The sequence below is a fragment of the Lagenorhynchus albirostris genome, chromosome 1 (genome assembly GCF_949774975.1).
Source record: "Lagenorhynchus albirostris chromosome 1, mLagAlb1.1, whole genome shotgun sequence".
Lineage (NCBI taxonomy): Eukaryota > Metazoa > Chordata > Mammalia > Artiodactyla > Delphinidae > Lagenorhynchus > Lagenorhynchus albirostris.
The window spans coordinates 50,223,507-50,244,584 of NC_083095.1; the positions used below are offsets into that span (position 1 = coordinate 50,223,507).

At 35.2% G+C, this 21,078-nt stretch overlaps 1 protein-coding gene across 1 annotated transcript in view; it reads left to right on the forward strand.

The window, feature by feature from the left end:
• SOS2 (SOS Ras/Rho guanine nucleotide exchange factor 2) overlaps positions 1-21,078 on the forward strand; it is a 100,114-nt gene that overhangs the window by 43,191 nt on the left and 35,845 nt on the right. Inside the window, exons 6-8 of the mRNA XM_060142866.1 lie at positions 661-804; positions 3,707-3,817; positions 7,428-7,526. Of these exons, the coding sequence (XP_059998849.1) occupies positions 661-804; positions 3,707-3,817; positions 7,428-7,526 (354 nt within the window). The remainder of the gene's footprint in view (positions 1-660; positions 805-3,706; positions 3,818-7,427; positions 7,527-21,078) is intronic.

Consider the following 21,078-nt stretch of genomic DNA (forward strand, 5'->3'; position numbering starts at 1 on the left):
GGATCCAAACTCAGGTCTGTCAGGTTCCTTAATCTGTGATGCTTTCATTACAAGATGCAGAGTGAATAAAAATAGTTGACCATAACCTGGATAATCAGTCATATGGTCTTTTTGTTTCCAGAGGACTTAACATGTTTTAACCCAGATAAAAGTCACACCTGAGAGCTTGAATGAAATCTTTAATTCCTCCTCAAATTCAAGGGACAGGCCACATATTGTGAAACCACTTTGTGTCTGGATTAGGAGTCAGATCTTCATTTTGATCCCAGCTTTTGTCATTAACCAGCTCTGTGAGACCTTGATCAAGACTTTTAGCACTTAGCCAATTTTAAAATACTCAAATGCCAAAATTCTTTATGTAAAGAGTTGCTTAAATCATCCACCATATGAGATTTACAGTAAATTTACTGGAAAATATAGATTCTATATAGTTTTGTTCAATAATTCTAAATCTAATCCAAGAGGTTTTTAAATTTCTCTTCTTTATTCATGATTGACTTTTGCTGTAATTTGGAATATATTCAATATTTTATGTCTTGAAATATACTGGTATGTGATTGGGTGAAAATAATATCCTTAACACTTACATTACTTATATTTAGTAATTCTTAAATGAAATTCTCAAACTGACATGCTTTACTTAACCTTCCTTTTTTTTAGGATATCGAAAAGATTTTCAGTAACATTTTAGATATACATGAATTGACCGTGAAACTTTTAGGTTTAATTGAAGACACAGTTGAAATGACTGATGAAAGCAGCCCTCATCCCTTAGCTGGAAGCTGTTTTGAAGATTTGGCAGAGGCAAGTTTACAAAACTGTTTTCTCATTAAAGTCCTAACTGCTGTATTAAGATATTGGTAAGATATTATTTGTGAAAATTAGAAGACACTGCTGGCTGCTATAAAAAATACTTATGATTTAACCAATAGCAAACTAAAATTACATTGTCTTTATGGTGACACTTTATAGTGTAATTATGATAATATTTATAGCAAAAGTTGATAGACTAGTAATGTTTAAGATTTTTTTTTTTTTTTTTTTTTTTTTTTTGCTGTACGCGGGCCTCTCACAGTTGCGGCCTCTCCCGTTGCGGAGCACAGGCTCCGGATGCGCAGGCTCAGCGGCCATGGCTCGCAGGCCCAGCCGCTCCGCGGCATGTGGGATCTTCCCGGACCGGGGCACGAACCTGTGTCCCCTGCATCGGCAGGCAGACTCTCAACCACTGCGCCACCAGGGAAGCCCAAGATTTTTTTTTTTTTTTTTTTAATGGCAAGTGCATTTAAGGTGAAAGAAAAGAAATTTTATTGACCATAGCTGTTTAGCTTTTGTGGATTTTAGTCATAATTTCCAAAAATGAAAAAGTAAGTTTACATTTTTTTCCCAAAGTGCAAATCATATTTTTGTTCTTCAAATGATTATAAAAATAATGTAGCTCATTGTAAAAACATTCAGAAAAATATAGATGAATATAATAAGACAAAAATAACTTCATTTTGTAATACCTAGAGATTAGTTATCTTTATAAGATTTATTTATCCTTATGAACATTTGTCTACATATTCATACAAACCTGTGTATGTTTACAAAAATAGGATCTTACTATTTTATAACCTGCTTTTTTTCACTCAATATCTTGAATATTTTCCATGCCAATAAATATACTTCGACACAGCTTTTAAAGTCTGAAAGTACCATGTTCTATGGAGACACTATTTTAACTATTATTATTAAGCATCTAGGTTTTTTCAGTTCTTTTTGTTATTGTAAACAATACTGTAACAAACATATTTGTATAATGCCTTCATAGCCTAGTAATTATTTTAGGATGCAGTCCTAGAAATGGAATTGTGGTACTAAAGACTAGGTACATTTTTAGAACTTTGAAACATTTTGCCAAATTTACTTCCAGATAAGTTCCAGTATATGCAGGCCCTCTTTTTACCCATATCTTCACTATCCCATTAATTTTTGTTATTACCCCATTAATTTTTGCTAGTCTAGTAGGAAAAAACAATATTTCATTGTTCTTTGATTTTTCTTTTTTTATTTTACACTAATGATGTTATACATCTTTTCATACTCATTGGCCATTTTTATTTCTTCTGGAAAACAGGTATTAAAAGTGCTTTCTTCACATATCATGTAAATTTGCTAGTTTTATAATCTCTTCCTAATTTTTCTGAAAATGTAAGTGACTTTAATTACATCCATTTTGTAGACAATGGAACTGATAGTATAGAAATACTCAGTTACTGATGCCTAACCGAGATATTCGGGCTTGCTCTTAAGTTTTTTAATATTGTGATATCGTAGCATATTAATTTGTAGTCCGGTTGCTTGTTGTACTCTTAAAGATATCATGGTTCAAAAACATGTATTAAAAAATGTATTTTCTAATTTTTATTTTATTTTTGTGGTAAACATATAACAAAATTTGCCATTTTAACCATTTTAAGTGTACAATTTAACAGCATTAATTAAATTCATAGTATTATACAACCATTACCACTATCTATTTCCAAAACTGTTTAATCACCCCAAACAGAAACTCTGCTCATTAAGTAATAACTCCCTATTCTTCCCTCCCACATAACCCCTGGTAACCGCTAATCTATTTCTGTCTCTGTGAATTTGCTGATTCTAGATATTTGATAAAGGTAGAAGCATTACAATATTCTCTTGTGTCTGCTTATTTCACTTAGCATAATGTTTTCAAGGTTCATCCATGTCATACCATGTATCAGAACTCTCTTTCTGTGACTAAATAATGTTCCATTGTGTGTATGTACCACATTTTGTTTATCCGTTTATTTGTTGATGGACTCTTGTGCTTTTTCCACCTTTTTGGCTATTGTGAATAATGCTACAGTAAACATTGGCATATGAGTATCTGTTTGAGTCACTGTTTTCAGTTCTTTTGAGTATATACTTAGGAGTAGAATTGCTGGGTCATATGGTAATTCTTTGTTTAGCTTTTTGAGGAACTGCCAAACTGTTTTCCACAGGGGCTACACCATTTTGCAATTCCCACTGGCAGTGGACAAGGGTTCCAATTTCTCTGCATCCTTGCCAACACTTGTTATTTTCTGAAAAACATACTGCATTTTTAACATACAAAAATGAAACAAATCTTAGTTCTAGCTAAACATTGGAGATGTTGATTATTATAAAATAATAGGAATTTATTTCAGTATAAACATGGACAAAATATGGGCAGTTTCTGTTTTGTTAGTTTACTGTATGTTAGTCTTTGCTTTCTTTTTCTAATTTTGAAAAAGTGGAGAGTGGATAAAACAGTGGGAATATCACTTTTTGCTTCCTTTGAAAATAATCCTCAGTGTAAACTCATTTCAACCTAGGTAAACCTAACTGAAATTTCAAATCCTGGCCTTATTTTACTAATAAGTACACCTTTTGTTTATCTGGGGTAAATGTGCGTACACATTTTAATAGTTTGATACTTGTGACCACAAGTCAGTGACCTAACCAGTAGCTTCTTGTCATCCATTGCCCAGGGTCATTACTTACATTTATTAAACATTTCCAAGTTACAGCCATAGTCATTATTTGTCCCTGAAATAAAAAAAATTCTGAAACCTAATGGAGGACTTAAATAAAAATTTGCCATTAAGTAATCTGTGCCATATTAGTAGAAAAGATGTTCTTTTAAACCTAACACGTTTTCCTTTTTCAAAAAAAATAGGAACAAGCATTTGATCCTTATGAAACATTATCACAGGATATTCTTTCACCAAAATTTAATGAACATTTCACTAAGTTGATGGCCAGACCTGCAGTGGCTCTACACTTTCAGGTAAACTTAAATTGAATGTTATTTTTAATAAAGCAACTAAAGAAATATTTCACCAGTTCTTCAAAATCTGTTAATTGTAAGCCTATTCTAGGTTGTTTTCTGTTTTCTGTCTTGAGTTTTTTCAATTTGTCCTTAATGTGGAAACCTTTTATAGAATACCATCACAAATACTGATTGACTAGAAAAATCTGGCATATTCTGGATTTGAGATGTAGAGATGAATATGGAGAGCTATTTCAGGATCTTATTCCCTACAGGAGATAAAACCAAAATCATGAAGAGTGGAGAATATCCTCACATATATTCATACAGATTTCTCTATCAGGCCTGTCATTTAAAGGAGATAGATATATTAATGGAGAGTATGCAAGTTAATTGGTTCAGTAATGCAATTAGATAAAATGAGAGTAAGTGGAGAGAGAGTAAAAATTATATTTTTACTCTCTCAACACTTAAAGAAAAGGTAACATTGGCATTGATGATCCTTGACTACTACTTCCTGCATTTAGACTGGCTCTTCTCCCTTAGCATATGAATATGGTCAAATCTTTATTGTCCTAAAACAAGCGAATAAATAAACAAATCTTTGTCACTCTAGCTCGTCCCCTTTTTGTTTTTTCCATTTGTCGCCAGTTGTCTTCATATTACTTTTTATCATTCTCCATCAAACTGCTACCATCTGTGTTCTAATCAGGATGTAACACTAAAAACTGCCCTTGACAGTGAACTTAACCACCAAATCCTGTGGATATTTTGATTTCATATTTATGTCTGTAGTATTTATTAGTACCCCGTTGTCCTTTTTGACTCCTATGATACTACTTACACCTAATTTTCATCTTCTCTGGTTTCTTCTCAGTCTCCGTAGTTGCAGGTGTTACCCCACTTCTGTTAGCAGCCCCTGCTGTTCTGTTCCTCTGTGCTATCCTTCGGTGACTTTATCCATGCCCTTTGCTTTCACCTATATGCTGGTGACTTCCTATTTGTATTCTCAAGTCATAACTTTCTTTTGAACAGTGGATGTATGTGTGTGTATGTATATACTTTCATATAACCAGCTGACCTTTAAACTAATTCATTTGAATATCCCACGAGGACTTCAAATATAAATGTTCAAAACAACTTACCTGCCTCCCTCCTTTACTGTGAGTTCCCATTATTATCATCTTCTACTTCTACTCTACTCAAAAACTTGTCAACTTGGAATAAAAGTTACACTTAATTCTCAAAATTTACTTAATTGAAGGAATAATTCTTTAAGTTAAATCTTATATATTCATATAAACCATGAAGTAGGCATTAGTTAAATGGAAAAATCTGCTTATAAAATCTTTGCATACTCATCAAAAGCACTCACAACATTTCTTGTTTTATTCTTACTTGATTAGTAATTCTTACTATGGGATTTGAATGGGATTTGAAATTTGAATTTAAGACCCAATTATTTGAGCTGTTGTTCCAGATATTCAGTAAAATTCAGAGTTAGATATAAAACCCCTTTTCAGGCCAAACTCACTTGTACTGTATTAACTTAAAACAGATTTTTCATTTGTAAAATGAAAAAGTAATGTTTTCTCAAAAAACTTTAATAAAAGTTTTTAATTAAAAAAACACAACTTAGAAGATGTAGGCATACTTTAAGAATATGAGCTTTGGAGTCAGAACTTCTGGCTTTGAGCCAATTAATAGTTGTCTTACCCTGATCAAGTCACTTAATCTCTGAGAATCATTTTGCTCATTTGTAAAATGATGATGATAATGTATACCTCTTACGGTTACGAAAATTAAACAGGAATACACTAAGCACATTTGGCACATATTAAACAGTCAGACATTAGCTTGTGTTGTTTTTAGAGGACTCCTTACACTATAAACACGTTGCGTTAATATTTTAGAATGCACTTTAGTAGCCATTTCAGTGCTAATTAACAATACAAATGATTTTTGTAGGCTAATTTTAAAGTTTCATCTTGGTTCCACTTAAAGCACTGTATATAAAATATATAAAATTATTTCTAGCATAATCTGTATCACTATCTTAAATGATAAAAGAAATTAATTTCTGCATATCCTGGTAAAAGTCTGTTAAACAAATTATAGTTTACTTGAGTTAACAATAGGTGAGAGTTATGGGAGGGTTTACCTATGAGTATATATTTTAAAAGCAGCATCTCGAACCCTTTCTTCACTTTGTATATTGCTTCTGTCTGTGTTTACCTGATGAGGAGAAATACCACTTTAAATAAGTCAGCCTTAATGACACTTAAAATCAACATGAGTAACTTTTAAATGCCTTATAAATTTTAGAAAATCATTTATTCTGCAGACTATTAGTTTTCAAAACTGGGATATACCTAACCCTAGCTATACACTAAGATTTTCCAGGCAATATAAGGGTACAGATATATTTAAGGGAATTAGTTTCTAGTCTAACCTTGTTTGTGTTGTTGCATTCTCTTCCAATTTTTCTTACACATTACTTCTCGTCATATTGAATTTTTCATTATGCATTGATCCAAGGTGTAAAAACCTCCAGGGTACCAGCCAGGGAAAAGAAAAAAAAAAAAAAAAAGGATTGCTCCTGAAGGAGAGTTTATTGAGTGCAAAGCAAAAAGGGTTCCAAAAGCAGGGGATGGGGTGATTGTGTTAAAAACTCTCGGTAGTTGAAATGTCATATGTACCTTTGTCTTGTCATGTTTATCTAAAAATTAAGAAATGAGAAGTTTGTAACAAGGGTGAATATTACCTTTTTTTAAAAAGTACTTCATCATTCATTGGACATTGTGATAAAGGAGAGGTGAGGCTTGTAAAGTTCTCATACCTGCATGTTTTATGTTAGAAACAGTTAGAGGTTCTTCCAGATGCTTGCTGTATGTAAGACTGTGACATTAGCATGTGTATTTCAAGTTAAGAATGAAGTCAGACTTGTTGCAGAAATTTAGTCTGATCTGGCTATTTATTTTGACAGTGAAGATTGGCTTTATCAATTAAGTTATATAACAGACATTTTTCATAAATTAAATGAGCTAAATCTGAAATTTATTTGATCATTGTTTGGTGAAATATATTTAAATCACATCTACAATGTACCACATCCCCCAAAACACATTCTTTGTAACTACTTAAAACATTTTTAATAAAATTGACATAAAAATGTGTGAGACAGTACATAGCTTTTCGGCATTCCTTTAGGGTATGTGGAAGCCAAAACTTTTGAAGAAAAGCTGAGAAGAATATTGTTAAAGTTATTTTAGCCATGAAAGATGAAATGTATATATTTAATTATCTGATAACTTAAAGGAGGAAAAAACTTGATTTACAGCACTTCAGTTTCAATATAGAACATTCTTCCTGTTATAGTTTTGTTAGTCTGTATCTTGTATTCTTTTTTTGGGGCGGAGTGGGGGGCACACCGTGCAGCTCATGGGTTCTTAGTTGCCCGACCAGGGATTGAACCCGGGGCTCCGGCAGTTAAAGTGCCAAGTCCTAACCACTGGACCTCCAGGGAATTCCCTGTAACTTGTATTCTTAAAATCTGCTTCTGTTAGGCACTACTGTTACATAACCTTGATATCAGAGATATACTGTTTTTTGTCTTTTTGCTTTGCAGTCCATTGCTGATGGTTTTAAAGAGGCAGTTCGTTATGTCCTTCCACGCCTTATGCTGGTGCCAGTATATCATTGTTGGCACTATTTTGAATTATTAAAGGTAAGATGAAAGCTTCCTGAGGCAAAAAAATAGTTGCATTTATGAGGCTTAAAACCTTTTTTTAAATCTGATGTTATTTTCCATACTTTTTATTCATAAAAGTAAAGTATCTTAAATGTCTCCCTTCTTTCCACAGACCATAGAGAAACGCCTATATTTTTTATCTTCATATCATTTCCAAGTGGTAGATAGAGTAAAATGTATCTTTATCATTTGATAATATAAATTCTCAAAGTAATAACATCATAAAAATGTTGACTTTTTAAAAATTATATTTTGGAGACACAGCAACAATGGTTTAACTCTTATTTTATATAAGTAATTAATAACTTTTATGTATAGCATTGTTCTAAACTTCCATCTTGTTATAACTTGTCAAGAAAAACGCTTTAAAGTTGACACCTTTTCCACATGCAGTATGCAGTGTAATAGCTAGAAACCAAGCAACAAATTAAAAAATAAAGTTATGGTAAAAGTTGAACTCTTTTTAAAGATCAGTACACATAAAAATATATTGAATTCCTAAAGTTCTAATATGTAGTATAAACTTTATTATGATATATACATAGAGAAAAGTATAAAAACATAAACATGTTTTATAATAAATAAATGTAATGCGTAAACACACCAGAGGTAAGCCACTACCCTGACTTTAATGGTAATTACTTTTTTGCTTTTCTTTACTTTAACCACCTATGTGTATATCACTAGAAATATATGTATAGCCTGTTTCTGAACTTTTTAATCAATTGGATCAAATTATATATATTAGTTTGTGTCTTTTGTCTTCTTTCAAAGTTATATTTGTATGATTCATTGATGTGGTTGTATGTTGTTCTAGTTTAATTTTCTTCCATTGTTTGAATAAACCATGATTTATTTATCCTTTCCTGGTTGAACAACAGTTTTTTTTGTTTTTGTTTTTGTTTTTTTGCGGTACGCGGGCCTCTCACTGTTGCTGCCTCTCCCGTTGCGGGGCACAGGCTCCAGATGCGCAGGCTCAGCGGCCATGGCTCACGGGCCCAGCCGCTCCGCGGCATGTGGGATCCTCCCGGACCGGGGCACGAACCCGTGTCCCCTGCATCGGCAGGTGGACTCTCAACCACTGCGCCACCAGGGAAGCCCCAGAACAACAGTTTTTTGCTATTACTGATAACACTTGCTATGGACATTCTCTTTATATCTCTTGGTACACATGTGCATGCATTTTGTGTCTCTAGAGTATATACTCAGGGTTGGAATTGCTTGGTCATAGGGTGTGCATATTTTCAGATTTAATAGATGATGTCAAACAGTTTTCCAACGTGGGTTTTACAGTTTATACTCCTACCAGAATGCAGGTGATGTCTCTTTATGCATATTTTCATATTTTAAAATTTCTGTCATATGGTGTATTTATAATGGTATGCGGTGTTTTTAATTTGTTTTTTCTTGATTATTAATGTGGTTGGGTATATGTTTATTGGCCTTTTTGATAACCTTTTATAGGGTTATTCAAATCTTTTGCCACTGTAAATATCTTCTGTGACTTGTCTTTGCATTTCATATTTCTATTTGTTTTTCTTGTTGTTGTGCATTAATTAAAACTTAGTATATTCCATATTTTTTCTAAGAGTTTAGTTTCACTGATGAGATCTATTGTGTGTAGGCTTCGTACGACTAATACATTAGCAGCCCCAGATGTATATTTAGATTCCTAAAAATTTTTAGAGAATGTTCATGTCTAATTGGAAGTCCTATCATTAGTCTTAGAGTTGCCTTCTAATATTTGCCAACATTTAAAAATCCCGGCTTGACTATAATTGAAGCTTACTTTTTTCTCCTATCTGGATGATTGGTTTTTAAAATCTCTGAGATCTGAATCTAAAATCAGACATTGACTATGATGCCCTGACTCATCCTGAGGCCACAGCTACTTTTACTACCAATTAATTACTGGACTCCAAGTACTCTTAGCCATTGTGACTGGGACTAGTAGTTGGTCAGTTAATTAAAAATAAGGCAAAGAATCATAAAAAAGAAATATGCATATTTTATTTCAATAAATACATATACACAAAACCCCTACAAATGAACATTTATATGTATTTATATGCTAATCTGTTGACTTGGGGTAAAACTTTTTCTTTGAGTATGAATCTTGCTTAAGTACAAAAAGTATCTTCTATGATTTCTATTTTCCCTTTCTTTTAGATGGTACATAAACTTGAAGATGCTTGTAAAGCAATCTGAGTGCAGATATCTTTTAAGTATTTATAATTTTTCCAAATCTTTTATGATTATCTTCCCTATACCTTTTTTTCTTTCTTTCTTTTCTTACTAGTCATGCATTTTATGCACATCAGTGTATAAATGTCAATCCCAATCGCCCAATTCATCCCACCCTCACCTCACCCGCCACCACTTTCCCCCCTTGGTGTCCATACATTTGTTCTCTACATCTGTGTCTCAATTTCTGCCCTGCAAACCGGTTTATCTCTACCATTTTTCTAGGTTCCACATATATGCGTTAATATACGATATTTGTTTTTCTCTTTCTGACTTACTTCACTCTGTATGACAGTCTCTGGATGCATCCACGTCACTACAAATGACCCAATTTCATTCCTTTTCATGGCTGAGTAATATTCCATTGTATATATGTACCACATCTTCTTTATCCATTCGTCTGTTGTTGGGCATTTAGGTTGCTTCCATGACCTGGCTATTGTAAATAGTGCTGCAGTGAACATTGGGGTGCATGTGTCTTTTTGAATTATGGTTTTCTCTGGGTATATGCCCAGTAGTGGGATTGCTGGGTCATACGGTAATTCTATTCTTAGTTCTTAAAGGAACTGCCATACTGTTCTCCATAGTGACTGTATCAATTTACATTCCCAGCAGCAGTGCAAGAGGGCTCCCTTTTCTCCACACCCTCTCCAGCATTTGTTGTTTGTAGATTTTCTGATGATGCCCATTCTAACTGGTGTGAGGTGATACCTCATTGTAGTTTTTTTTTTTTTTTTTAATAAAGCATTGATAACAAATACCTCATTGTAGTTTTGATTTGCATTTCTCTAATAATTAGTGATGTTGAGCAGCTTTTCATGTGCTTCTTGGCCATCTGTATGTCTTCTTTGGAGAAATGTCTATTTAGGTCTTCTGCCCATTTTTGGATTGGGTTATTTGTTTTTTTAATATTGAGATGCATAAGCTGTTTATATTTTTTGGAGATTAATCCTTTGTCCGTTGATTCATTTGCAAATATTTTCTCCCATTCTGATGGTTGTCTTTTCGTCTTGTTTATGGTTTCCTTTGCCGTGCAAAAGCTTCTAAGTTTCATTAGGTCCCGTTTGTTTATTTTTGTTTTTGTTTCCATTACTCTAGGAGGTGGATCAAAAAAGATCTTGCTGTGATTTATATCAAAGAGTGTTCTTCCTATGTTTTCCTCTAAGAGTTTTATAGTGTCTGGCCTTACATTTAGGTCTTTAATCCATTTTGAGTTTATTTTTGTGTATGGTGTTAGGGAGTGTTCTAATTTCATTCTTTTACATGTAGCTGTCCAGTTTTCCCAGCACCACTTATTGAAGAGACTGTCTTTTCTCCATTGTATATCCTTGCCTCCTTTGTCATAGATTAGTTGACCATAGATGTGTGTTTGTGTTTTTTACATTTTTTCCCCTGTAATTGATTTCTAATCTCATAGCGTTGTGGTCAGAAAAGATGCTTGATATGATTTCAATTTTCTTAAATTTACTGAGGCTTGATTTGTGACCCAAGGTGTGATCTATCCTGGAGAATGTTCTGTGCGCACTTGAGAAGAAAGTGTAATCTGCTGTTTTTGGATGGAATGTCCTATAAATATCAATTAAATCTATCTGGTCTATTGTGTCATTTAAAGCTTGTGTTTCCTTTTTAATTTTCTGTTTAGATGATCTGTCCATTGGTGTAAGTGAGGTGTTAAGGTCCCCCACTATTATTGCGTTACTGTCGATTTCCTCTTTTAGAGCTGTTAGCAGTTGCCTTATGTATTGAGGTGCTTCTGTGTTGGGTGCATATATATTTAAAATTGTTACATCTTCTTCTTGGATTGATCTCTTGATCATTACGTAGTGTCCTTCCTTGTCTCTTGTAACATTCTTTATTTTAAAGTCTTTTTTTTTTTTTTTTTTTTGCGGTACGCGGGCCTCTCACTGTTGTGGCCTCTCCCATTGCGGAGCACAGGCTCCGGACGCGCAGACTCAGTGGCCATGGCTCACGGGCCCAGCCGCTTCGCGGCATGTGGGATCTTCCTGGACCAGGGCACGAACCCGTGTCCCCTGCATCAGCAGGTGGACTCTCAACCACTGTGCCACCAGGGAAGCCCTAAAGTCTATTTTATCTGATATGAGTATTGCTACTCTAGCTTTCTTTTGATTTCCATTTGCATGGAATATCTTTTTCCATCTCCTCACTTTCTGTCTATATGTGTCCCTAGGTCTGAAGTGGGTCTCTGGTAGGCAGCATATGTTCGGGTCTTGTTTATGTATCCATTCAGCCAGTCTGTGTATTTTGGTTGGAGCATTTAATCCATTTACATTTAAGGTAATTATCAGTATGTCTGTTCCTATTACCATTTTCTGAATTGTTTTGGGTTTGTTATTGTAGGTCTTTTCCTTCTCTTCTGTTTCCTGCCTTGCGAAGTTCCTTTAGCTTTTGTTGTAAAGCTTGCTTGGTGCTTCTGAATTCCTTAGCTTTTGCTTGTCTGTAAAGCTTTTGATTTCTCCATCGAATCTGAATGAGATCCTTGCTGGGTAGAGTAATCTTGGTTGTAGGTTCTTCCCTTTCATTGCTTTAAGTATATCATGCCACTGCCTTCTGGCTTGTAGAGTTTCTGCTGAGAAATCAGCTGTTAACCTTATGGGAGTTCCCCTGTGTGTTATTTGTCGTTTTTCCCTTGCTGCTTTCAATAACTTCTCTTTGTCTGTAATTTTTGCCAATTTGATTACTATGTGTCCCGGCGTGTTTCTCCTTGGGTTTATCCTGTGTGGGACTCTCTGTGCTTCCTGGACTTGGGTGGCTATTTCCTTTCCCATGTTAGGGAAGTTTTCGACTATAATCTCTTCAAACATTTTCTCTGGTCCTTTCTCTCTCCTCCTTCTGGGACCCCTATAATGCGAATGTTGTTGTGTTTAATGTTGTCCCAGAGGTCTCTTAGGCTGTCTTCATTTCTTCTCATTCTTTTTTCTTTATTCTGTTCTGCAGCAGTGAATTCCACCATTCTCTCTTCCAGGTCACTTACCTGTTCTTCTGCCTCAGTTATTCTGCTATTGATTCCTTCTAGTGCATTTTTCATTTCAGTTATTGTACTGTTCATCTCTGTTTGTTTGTTCTTTAATTCTTCTAGGTCTTTGTTAAACATTTTTTGCATCGTCTAGATCTTTGCCTCCATTCTTTTTCTGAGGTCTTGGATCATCTTCACTATCATTATTCTGAATTCTTTTTCTGGATTTCATTTAGTAGTTTTTCTGGGGTTTTATCTTGTTCCTTCATCTGGTACATAGCCCCCTGCCTTTTCATCTTGTCTGTCTTTCTGTGAGTGTGGTTTTAGTTCCACAGGCTGCAGGATTGTAGTTCTTGCTTCTGCTATCTGCCCTCTGGTTGATGAGGCTATCTAAGAGGCTTGTGCAAGTTTCCTGATGGGAGGGACTGGTGGATGGTAGAGCTGGCTGTTGCTCTGGTGGGATTAAAACTTTAATCCCCTTGACTGCTGATGGGTGGGGCTGGGTTCCATCCCTGTTGGTTGTTTGGCCTGGAGCTCTTTGGTGGGACTAATGCCAGACTCTGGGAAGGCTGATGCTAAGGAGCACTTCCCAGAACTTCTGCTGCCAGTGTTCTTGTCCCTTGGTGAGCCACAGTTGCCCGCTGCCTCTGCAGGAGACCCTCCAACACTAGCAGGTAGGTCTGGTTCAGTCTCCTGTGGGGTCACTGCTCCTTCCCCTGGGTCCCGATGTGTGTGCCCTTCAAGAGTGGAGTCTCTGTTTCCCCCAGTCCTGCCAAAGTCCTGCAGTCAAATCCCAGTAGCCTTCAAAGTCTGATTCTCTAGGAATTCCTCCTCCCGTTTCCAGGCTCCCAGGTTGAGAAGCCTGATGTGTGGCTCAGAACCTTCACTCCAGTGGGTGGACTTCTGTGGTATAATTGTTCTCCAGTTTGTGAGTCACCCACCCAGCGGTTATGGGATTTGATTTTATTGTGATTGCGCCCCTCCTACCGTCTCAGTGCGGCTTCTCCTTTGTCTTTGGAGGTGGGGTATCTTTTTTGGTGAGTTCCAGTGTCTTCCTGTTGATGATTGTTCAGCAGTTAGTTGGGATTCTGGTGTTCTCGAAAGAGGGAGTGAGAGCATGTCCTTCTACTCTGCCATCTTGAACCAATCTCCCTATAGCTTTTAAAAAGACTTGCTTTAAAATTATTTGATTTGAGTTTTCATATAAATATTTTATACTCATATTTCTTTAACTTATATAGTAATTAAATTACATAATAGCATAAGCACAAGTGTCATACATGTTTGGAAACATGTACTACTGATTCTTGGTAAGTATATGACTCAATTAGTGGGATCAGAAGGACCTTATTCTAGAGGTATTCTAGAGAGTGACCCACTTATTTATAGCATTATTGTCCTGTGGGAATCAGTCTATATGTTATACAGTTGGAATAATCCATAGTCAGAAATACATTCATGTGAATTGTACATTTACTGCATTTCTCACACTGTCACATTTTACTTCCAATCAGTTCAAAGTAGTATAAGTGAAGACACGTTCTTAACATTTTTCATTGCCTAGAGTAAAAAAAATTGAGATATATACATGGTTAAAGGCACTGAAAATATTGGCATTTCTTTCTCAATTTTTGAGGCTTGGGGTGAGGAGAGTGAGGGTGATAAGTGGAAAGAATACCTGCAAACATCCTCAGTTGTTACCCACCTTAAAGGGCTGTGTTTAAACTTATGCTCCATATTTTATTAGGAGGGCTACACTGGAAATTTCACTTATCTTTCCTTAATTACAGTTTTCTTACATGGGCAATATTAAGGTTGCTAATTAGTGATGTTTTATGAGTTATAATATCAATTTCCATGTATATACATATATTTATATATGTTAATTTATGTATGTATATTAAATTATTATATATGCATAAACAGTTATATTACACTTACAATGTTTAAACACAAAATTTTTAGAATACAGTATGTCAGGCACTTTGGTTATATGTTAAAATATATCTCAATATGAATTAACTTACTGTTTTCCCAAATAGAAAAGCCTTTGAAAAATGTAAGTGAATAATTGAATAGTTTCCAGAACTTAAAATTGCAGAGGAGTGTCTTGAGTGCTATATTGGGAGCGTTGGTGAATAAAGGATGCAATGATAATGGTATATGACAAAAAAAAAAAAAGAGAAGAAACACATTAAGCATCACGATGATGCTGTATACATGCGTGTATACACACACAAGAAACAGAAAGTGTTTTGAAACACTACTTAGCATTTCATGCAGTATATTCATGTACTATATTCTGTTCTATTCTGTTTCTTTCATTTTTAAAAAAAGGATTCGTTCATGTCATAATTCAATAGATTATGACATGCATTTTGAAAAATACAAAATAAGGACTAATTCTAGACAGAAGCAAAGAGGATTATCACATGGTCAGATTAGAAACTGCTTTTTACTTTTATATCTGTTCTGACTGTTATACTGTTCCTTTTAATAACATTTTGTTTTTAATTGTGGTAAAGCATAACATGAAATTTACCATCTTAACAATTTTAAGTGTACGGTTCAGTAGACTTAAGTATATTGCTATACAGCCAGTGTTGGACACTTGGGTTGCTTCTACTTTTTAGCTTATGTAAATAATACTGCTACAGATATCGGTGAACAAATATGTCCTCGAGACTCTGCTTTCAATTCTTTTGGATATATACCCAGAAGTGGAATTGCTGGAGCATAGGGTAATTCTATTTTTAATTTTTTTTTTTTTTTTTTTGCAGTACGTGGGCCTCTCACTGTTGTGGCCTCTCCCGTTGCGGAGCACAGGCTCCGGACGCGCACGCTCAGCGGCCATGGCTCACGGGCCTAGCCGCTCCGCGACATGTGGGATCTTCCTGGACCGGGGCACGAACCCGTGTCCCCTGCATTGGCAGGCAGACTCTCAACCACTGTGCCACCAGGAAAGCCCCTATTTTTAATTTTTTGAGGAAGCACTGTACAGTATTTCATAGCAGCTTTATACCATTTTATATTCCCACCAACAGCACACACGCATTCCAATTTCTCCATATCCTTGCCAGCACTTGTTATTTTCAGTATTTTTGTTTTTTGATAGTAGCCATCCTAATGGATGTGAGGTGGTAGCTCATTGTGGTTTTGACTTGCATTTCCCTATTAGTGATGGTGAGCATTTTTTCATTTGCTTGTTGGCCATTCGTATATCTTCTTTGGAGTAATGTCTGTTCAAGTCCTTTGCCCATTTTTAATTTGGGTTGTTTGTATTTTTGTGGTTGTATTATAGGAGTTCTTTATATATTCTGAATATTAGTACCTTATCAGATCTGTCATTTGTAAATACTCTCTCATTCTGTTGATTGCCTTTTTGTGATACTGTTTGGGCTCAAGTACTCATCCAAAGGAAACTTCATTTCACGTTCAACTTACTTTGGGATGAGAACCTATAAAAGAAGCCTCGACCAGTGTGACTTAAGGCTATCATAGTCTTTTGGGAATAGAAAACGCAGTCCTGCAGCAGTTTTAAGCCAGTTTTAATTTGAAATATCTGCCCCAGTCATATACCAAGGGAGATTTATTTGTGGACATAATATTTAAATATTATTTGAGTTTTATTTCCCAGAATCAGAGTTTATGATAAGCAAGATAGAAAAACACAAAACAACTACATAATGAGAAATTAGAGGATATCATATATAGTTTTCCTGAAATTATTTTACAGTATGTTGTTGGATTATTATTATTTTTTAAAATCCTTATTTATTTACTTGTTTGTTTGCTTTATTTATTTATTTTTGGCTGTGTTGGGTCTTCGTTGCTGTGCGCAGGCTTTCTCTAGATGCAGCGAGCAGGGGCTACTCTTCGTTGTGGTGCATGGCCTTCTCATTGCGGTCGCTTCTCTTGTTGCGGAGCACCAGCTCTAACTGCGCAGGCTTCAGTAGTTGTGGCTCACGGGCTTAGTTGCTCCCCAGCATGTGGAATCTTCCTGGACCAGGGCGCGAACCCAGTGGATTCTTAACCACTGCACCACCAGGGAAGTCCTAGATTATTATTATTTATAGCAATACTTTAAAGTTCATTTTATAGGTAATAGGTTTCTTTTTTTGGCCTTTTCCAATTTAAACCCCTCTGGGGTTACTCATAGACTACTTTCATTTTCTTTATTTTTCTCAGATAAATTTTAGATTTTTTCCTTAATATGTATTTCAATCCTTATGTAAGAGGAAGAAGAAATAACAAATTCATTTCCTGATTTATAAGTATCTTTATAATACACTTCTTATATTCTAAGAAAAAAATCTGTGTTTATCCTTCTGTTACTAAGAACATACTGACTCTCACTTAGGAATTGATTTATTCAAAGCTAAGTAACATTCTTTTACTCTCTAACTCTGGTCATTCTCTGGAAATTTAGTAATGGAAAGAATAAAAATTCGCCTCTCGAGAACTTAATCCATCTTAATTTAGTTTAAAGCTTAACAGGAAGACCTATTATTAATGACTTCAGTGAGGTTCATTGGGAAAGGTAAGCCAATATTTCAGTGAGACAATTGAAATTGCTTCTTTAGTAATACTTTTTTTTAACCTTTTACTTTGAAAAACATAGAAAAAAAGTTACAAAAATGGTATAGTAAACTCCCTTCATCTAAATTTGCTAATGGTTAACATTATGTAACAATTACTCTGTCAGTTTCTTTGCATTCCTGTGTGTGTGTAAATGTATTTATAACATCAAGAACTTGAGATAATGTCTATTTGGAAGAAATGTTCGGACTCTTGAAAAAAACGATGAGGAATATTTTACTGCATAATATTTACTCTTTCAGTACTGAAACATCACTCAAGGACATCTAAAGGAAGATAATACACATTTTAAAAGATCACATAAAGAAAAGTGATAGGTTTTAATGTGCTGAATTTCCCACCAAACTACTAAAATTCTATTTTTATGAAAATCTAGAGAGAAGTTTATTACTATCAAAAGAGAATTGATCACATATATTTCACATCTAAACTGAATTCCCAGCATAATGAATTTGAGACAAATTCATAATTTATTATAATTTCCCTTGCTTTAGGCACACATGTCTATAACAGATACAGCATTTTATAGAAATTCAAGAGAAACATGGTAAGTATTTCAGTGAAGTCTCATAAGAGTTAACAAAAAACTTACGTGAAGTGCAGGGTACACATATACACAACTAAGGAGAATAATGATTATCAGTTAAGCAAGGAATATATTCTTCAGTCAAATTCATAAGGTACTACACATTAATGAAAGATCACTTCCACTTTACTTAGCTTAAGCATATATTGTAAGGGCATTTATTCTCTTTGACCTCTTTTCCAAAGCACACTTACTTCATTTTATTTCTTAAACTGTGTAATTACCCAGTTTGTTTTTAAGGTAGAGGGGATCTCCTTTAACTCGCGTTCACCAGATTTTGTCATAGTTCAGTATTTTGCATAATTGTGTTTTGTGTCATTGGAGAGAGGCGGTGTAGTAGTATGGCAAAAAGCCTGGACCCTGGAGTCAAAGTTCCTGGGTTTGAATATAGACTCTGCCACTTATCTTGGGTGTCTCAGTTTCTTCATCTGTGACATGTGTATAATAATAGTACCTATCTTACAGAGTTGTAACAGACATTATATAAGCTAATGCATAAAAGAGCATGCACAGAATAAGAACTTAATAAATGTTCATTGTTGTTATTTGTCTGAACACTTAACAAAATAATAAGTAGTTATACAGCAGTCACTCTTTCTGATTACCCTATTGGGTACTTACCATGTGTGGGTACTGTACTAAAAATGAATAAAATATATCCCCAAGCTTTAAGGAGTTCATGGTTTAGTAAAGAAGATGAACATCAAATAATGGCAATATAATAAGTGCGTAATAGAAGTAGTTCTGTGGGATTACTGAGTCAGGAGTAACTAACCTCTGTCTAGGAAAGTTAGAAAAAAATTTATGAGTGTTGGGTATGCAGAGCTTTATCCTACTATTCTGGTGTGTTGGTGTTATTTAATTGGGGGAGCCATAAAAGGCAAATGCTGAGGAACTACTACAGATTAAAAGAGACAGTAGAAACATGATAGCTAAGTACACACTGACTGCATCCTGTATTGGGGGGGAATTGCACTAAAGGACAGGATTGGGACATTAACTAAATTGGATATGCACTGTAAATTAGATTACAGAACATTACTAAAGTTAAATTTCCTGAAGTTGATCACTATACTGTAAAAGAATTTTTGTTCTAAGACACATTGCTGAAATATCAAAGGAGTAAAGGGGAATAACACTATTTGAGAGTAGTTTGTGATATATTTGAATTTTCCTGATATTTCGAAACCAATCTCAGAACCATTTAGCAATGGTTCACCTTCCTCAGCAAGGAACTGAGAGGACTGTATCACAAACTACTCTCAGATAGTTCAGGGGGAAAATGCACATACACTCACACACAGAATGATGAAGCCTATGTGGCAAAGTGTTAAAAACTGGTGACTCGGGGCTTCTCTGGTGGTGCAGTGGTTAAGAATCTGCCTGCCAATGCAGGGGACATGGGTTTGAGCCCTGGTCCGGGAAGATCCCACATGCCGTGGAGCAACTAAGCCCGTGCGCTACAACTACTGAGCCTGCGCTCTAGAGCCCGCGAGCCACAACTACTGAGCCCACGTGCTGCAACTACTGAAGCCCGCGCGCCTAGAGCCTGTGCTCCTCAACAAGAGAAGCCACCACAGTGAAAAGCCCGCACACTGCAAGGAAGAGTAGCCCCCGCTGGCCGCAACTAGAGAAAGGCCGCGTGCAGCAAAGAAGACCCAACGCAGCCAAAAATAAACAAATAAATTTATTAAAAAAACAAAAACTGGTGACTCGAGTATACAGCAGTTGTATTACTTTTATAGCTTTTCTACAAATTTGATACTATTTCAAAAGAGAAAACTTAAGGGGGGAGAAAAAAGGAAAGAGCTTCATAGGGAGGAGGCATTTGAACTGTATCATAGAGGCTGAATTCACCAGGTAGATAAGGAGGAGCAGAGGCAGATAGGTAGAAGGCCACAGCAGTGTGAAAGAGCATGACTTAACTTGCAAGGCAGTTCAGTGTGGTAACTTCCGTGTCACTGTAAGAATACATTCTCTCAGACAGCTATAGAGAATTAGCTTGGATATTCATTAATCTGTTGTTTGTTGAATCTCACTGCCAAAAATTCAAGAAACGTTTAGCAAATTATTGGACTACATTTACGCCAAAGAAAGCCATTGTTTTGTATACCTGTATCACCAAGAAATCATCCTGAAGGTTTTTTTCTCTTTGACAGCCTGTAATTCTTCATGGATATTTAGAAATGACAAGGCCATTTATGTGGAAGAGTTTGAGCAGCCTTAAGACCAAGTAGACAGTAGAAATTTAGTATCCTCATACATGTAAATTGAAAAGCAGTTCTCATTTTGGTAGAATCTCATTAGTGATAATTTGGAAATTTGGATCAACAAAAGCAATAAGAATAAAACTATAATTAAGCATTTTATATCACCAGTGTCCGTATTTACTAGGGAAGTATTTTAGAGTGGAGCTGAAAAGAATCTTTTTGTAAGAAATCTTTGAAACAGCAAAATAAGTGATTTGGTAGTAATTTTCACCTTTAGAAGTCAGAATGATTGAGTGAAGATCATTTTTCAAATTTCCTGTGGTTTTTTGTCTCTTTTTCCTTTTAAATTTTCTGTTTCTTAAATCTAGAGGATGAAGGTTTTACTTCCGATGGTAGTCACTTAAATTATTTATATTGCAAATCTTTGATAGCAAGACTTTTATATGTATCTTAAAAAATATCAGATGGCTCTGTGCTCTATATAGAGAGAATTTTGTTTTTTAGAGAATAATTTCTAGACATATAAATGAAAGTTAATGGACCTAGTACTTAAACAGTATCCATTCGGTTCCTTGCTGAGGAAAGGGAACCATTGCTGAATGGTTTTCAGATTGTTCTTGGAATATAAGGAAAATTTGTCATAAAATTTCTAGTGAGGTAGTTTAAGATCATGAAATACACTTAAATTTTTTTAAGTTTTCTGAAGCAATTGTAATTTTTCCATATTCTCACATGATTTTTCCATATTCTCATGTATTCTCATATAAATTTGTATCTGCATAATCTCTGTATAATGCTCCACTTTGAATTCTTCTGTCAAACAAATTAAAACACTGGCGCGGGCTTCCCTGGTGGCGCAGTGGTTGAGAGTCCGCCTGCCGATGCAGGGGACACGGGTTCGTGCCCGGTCCGGGA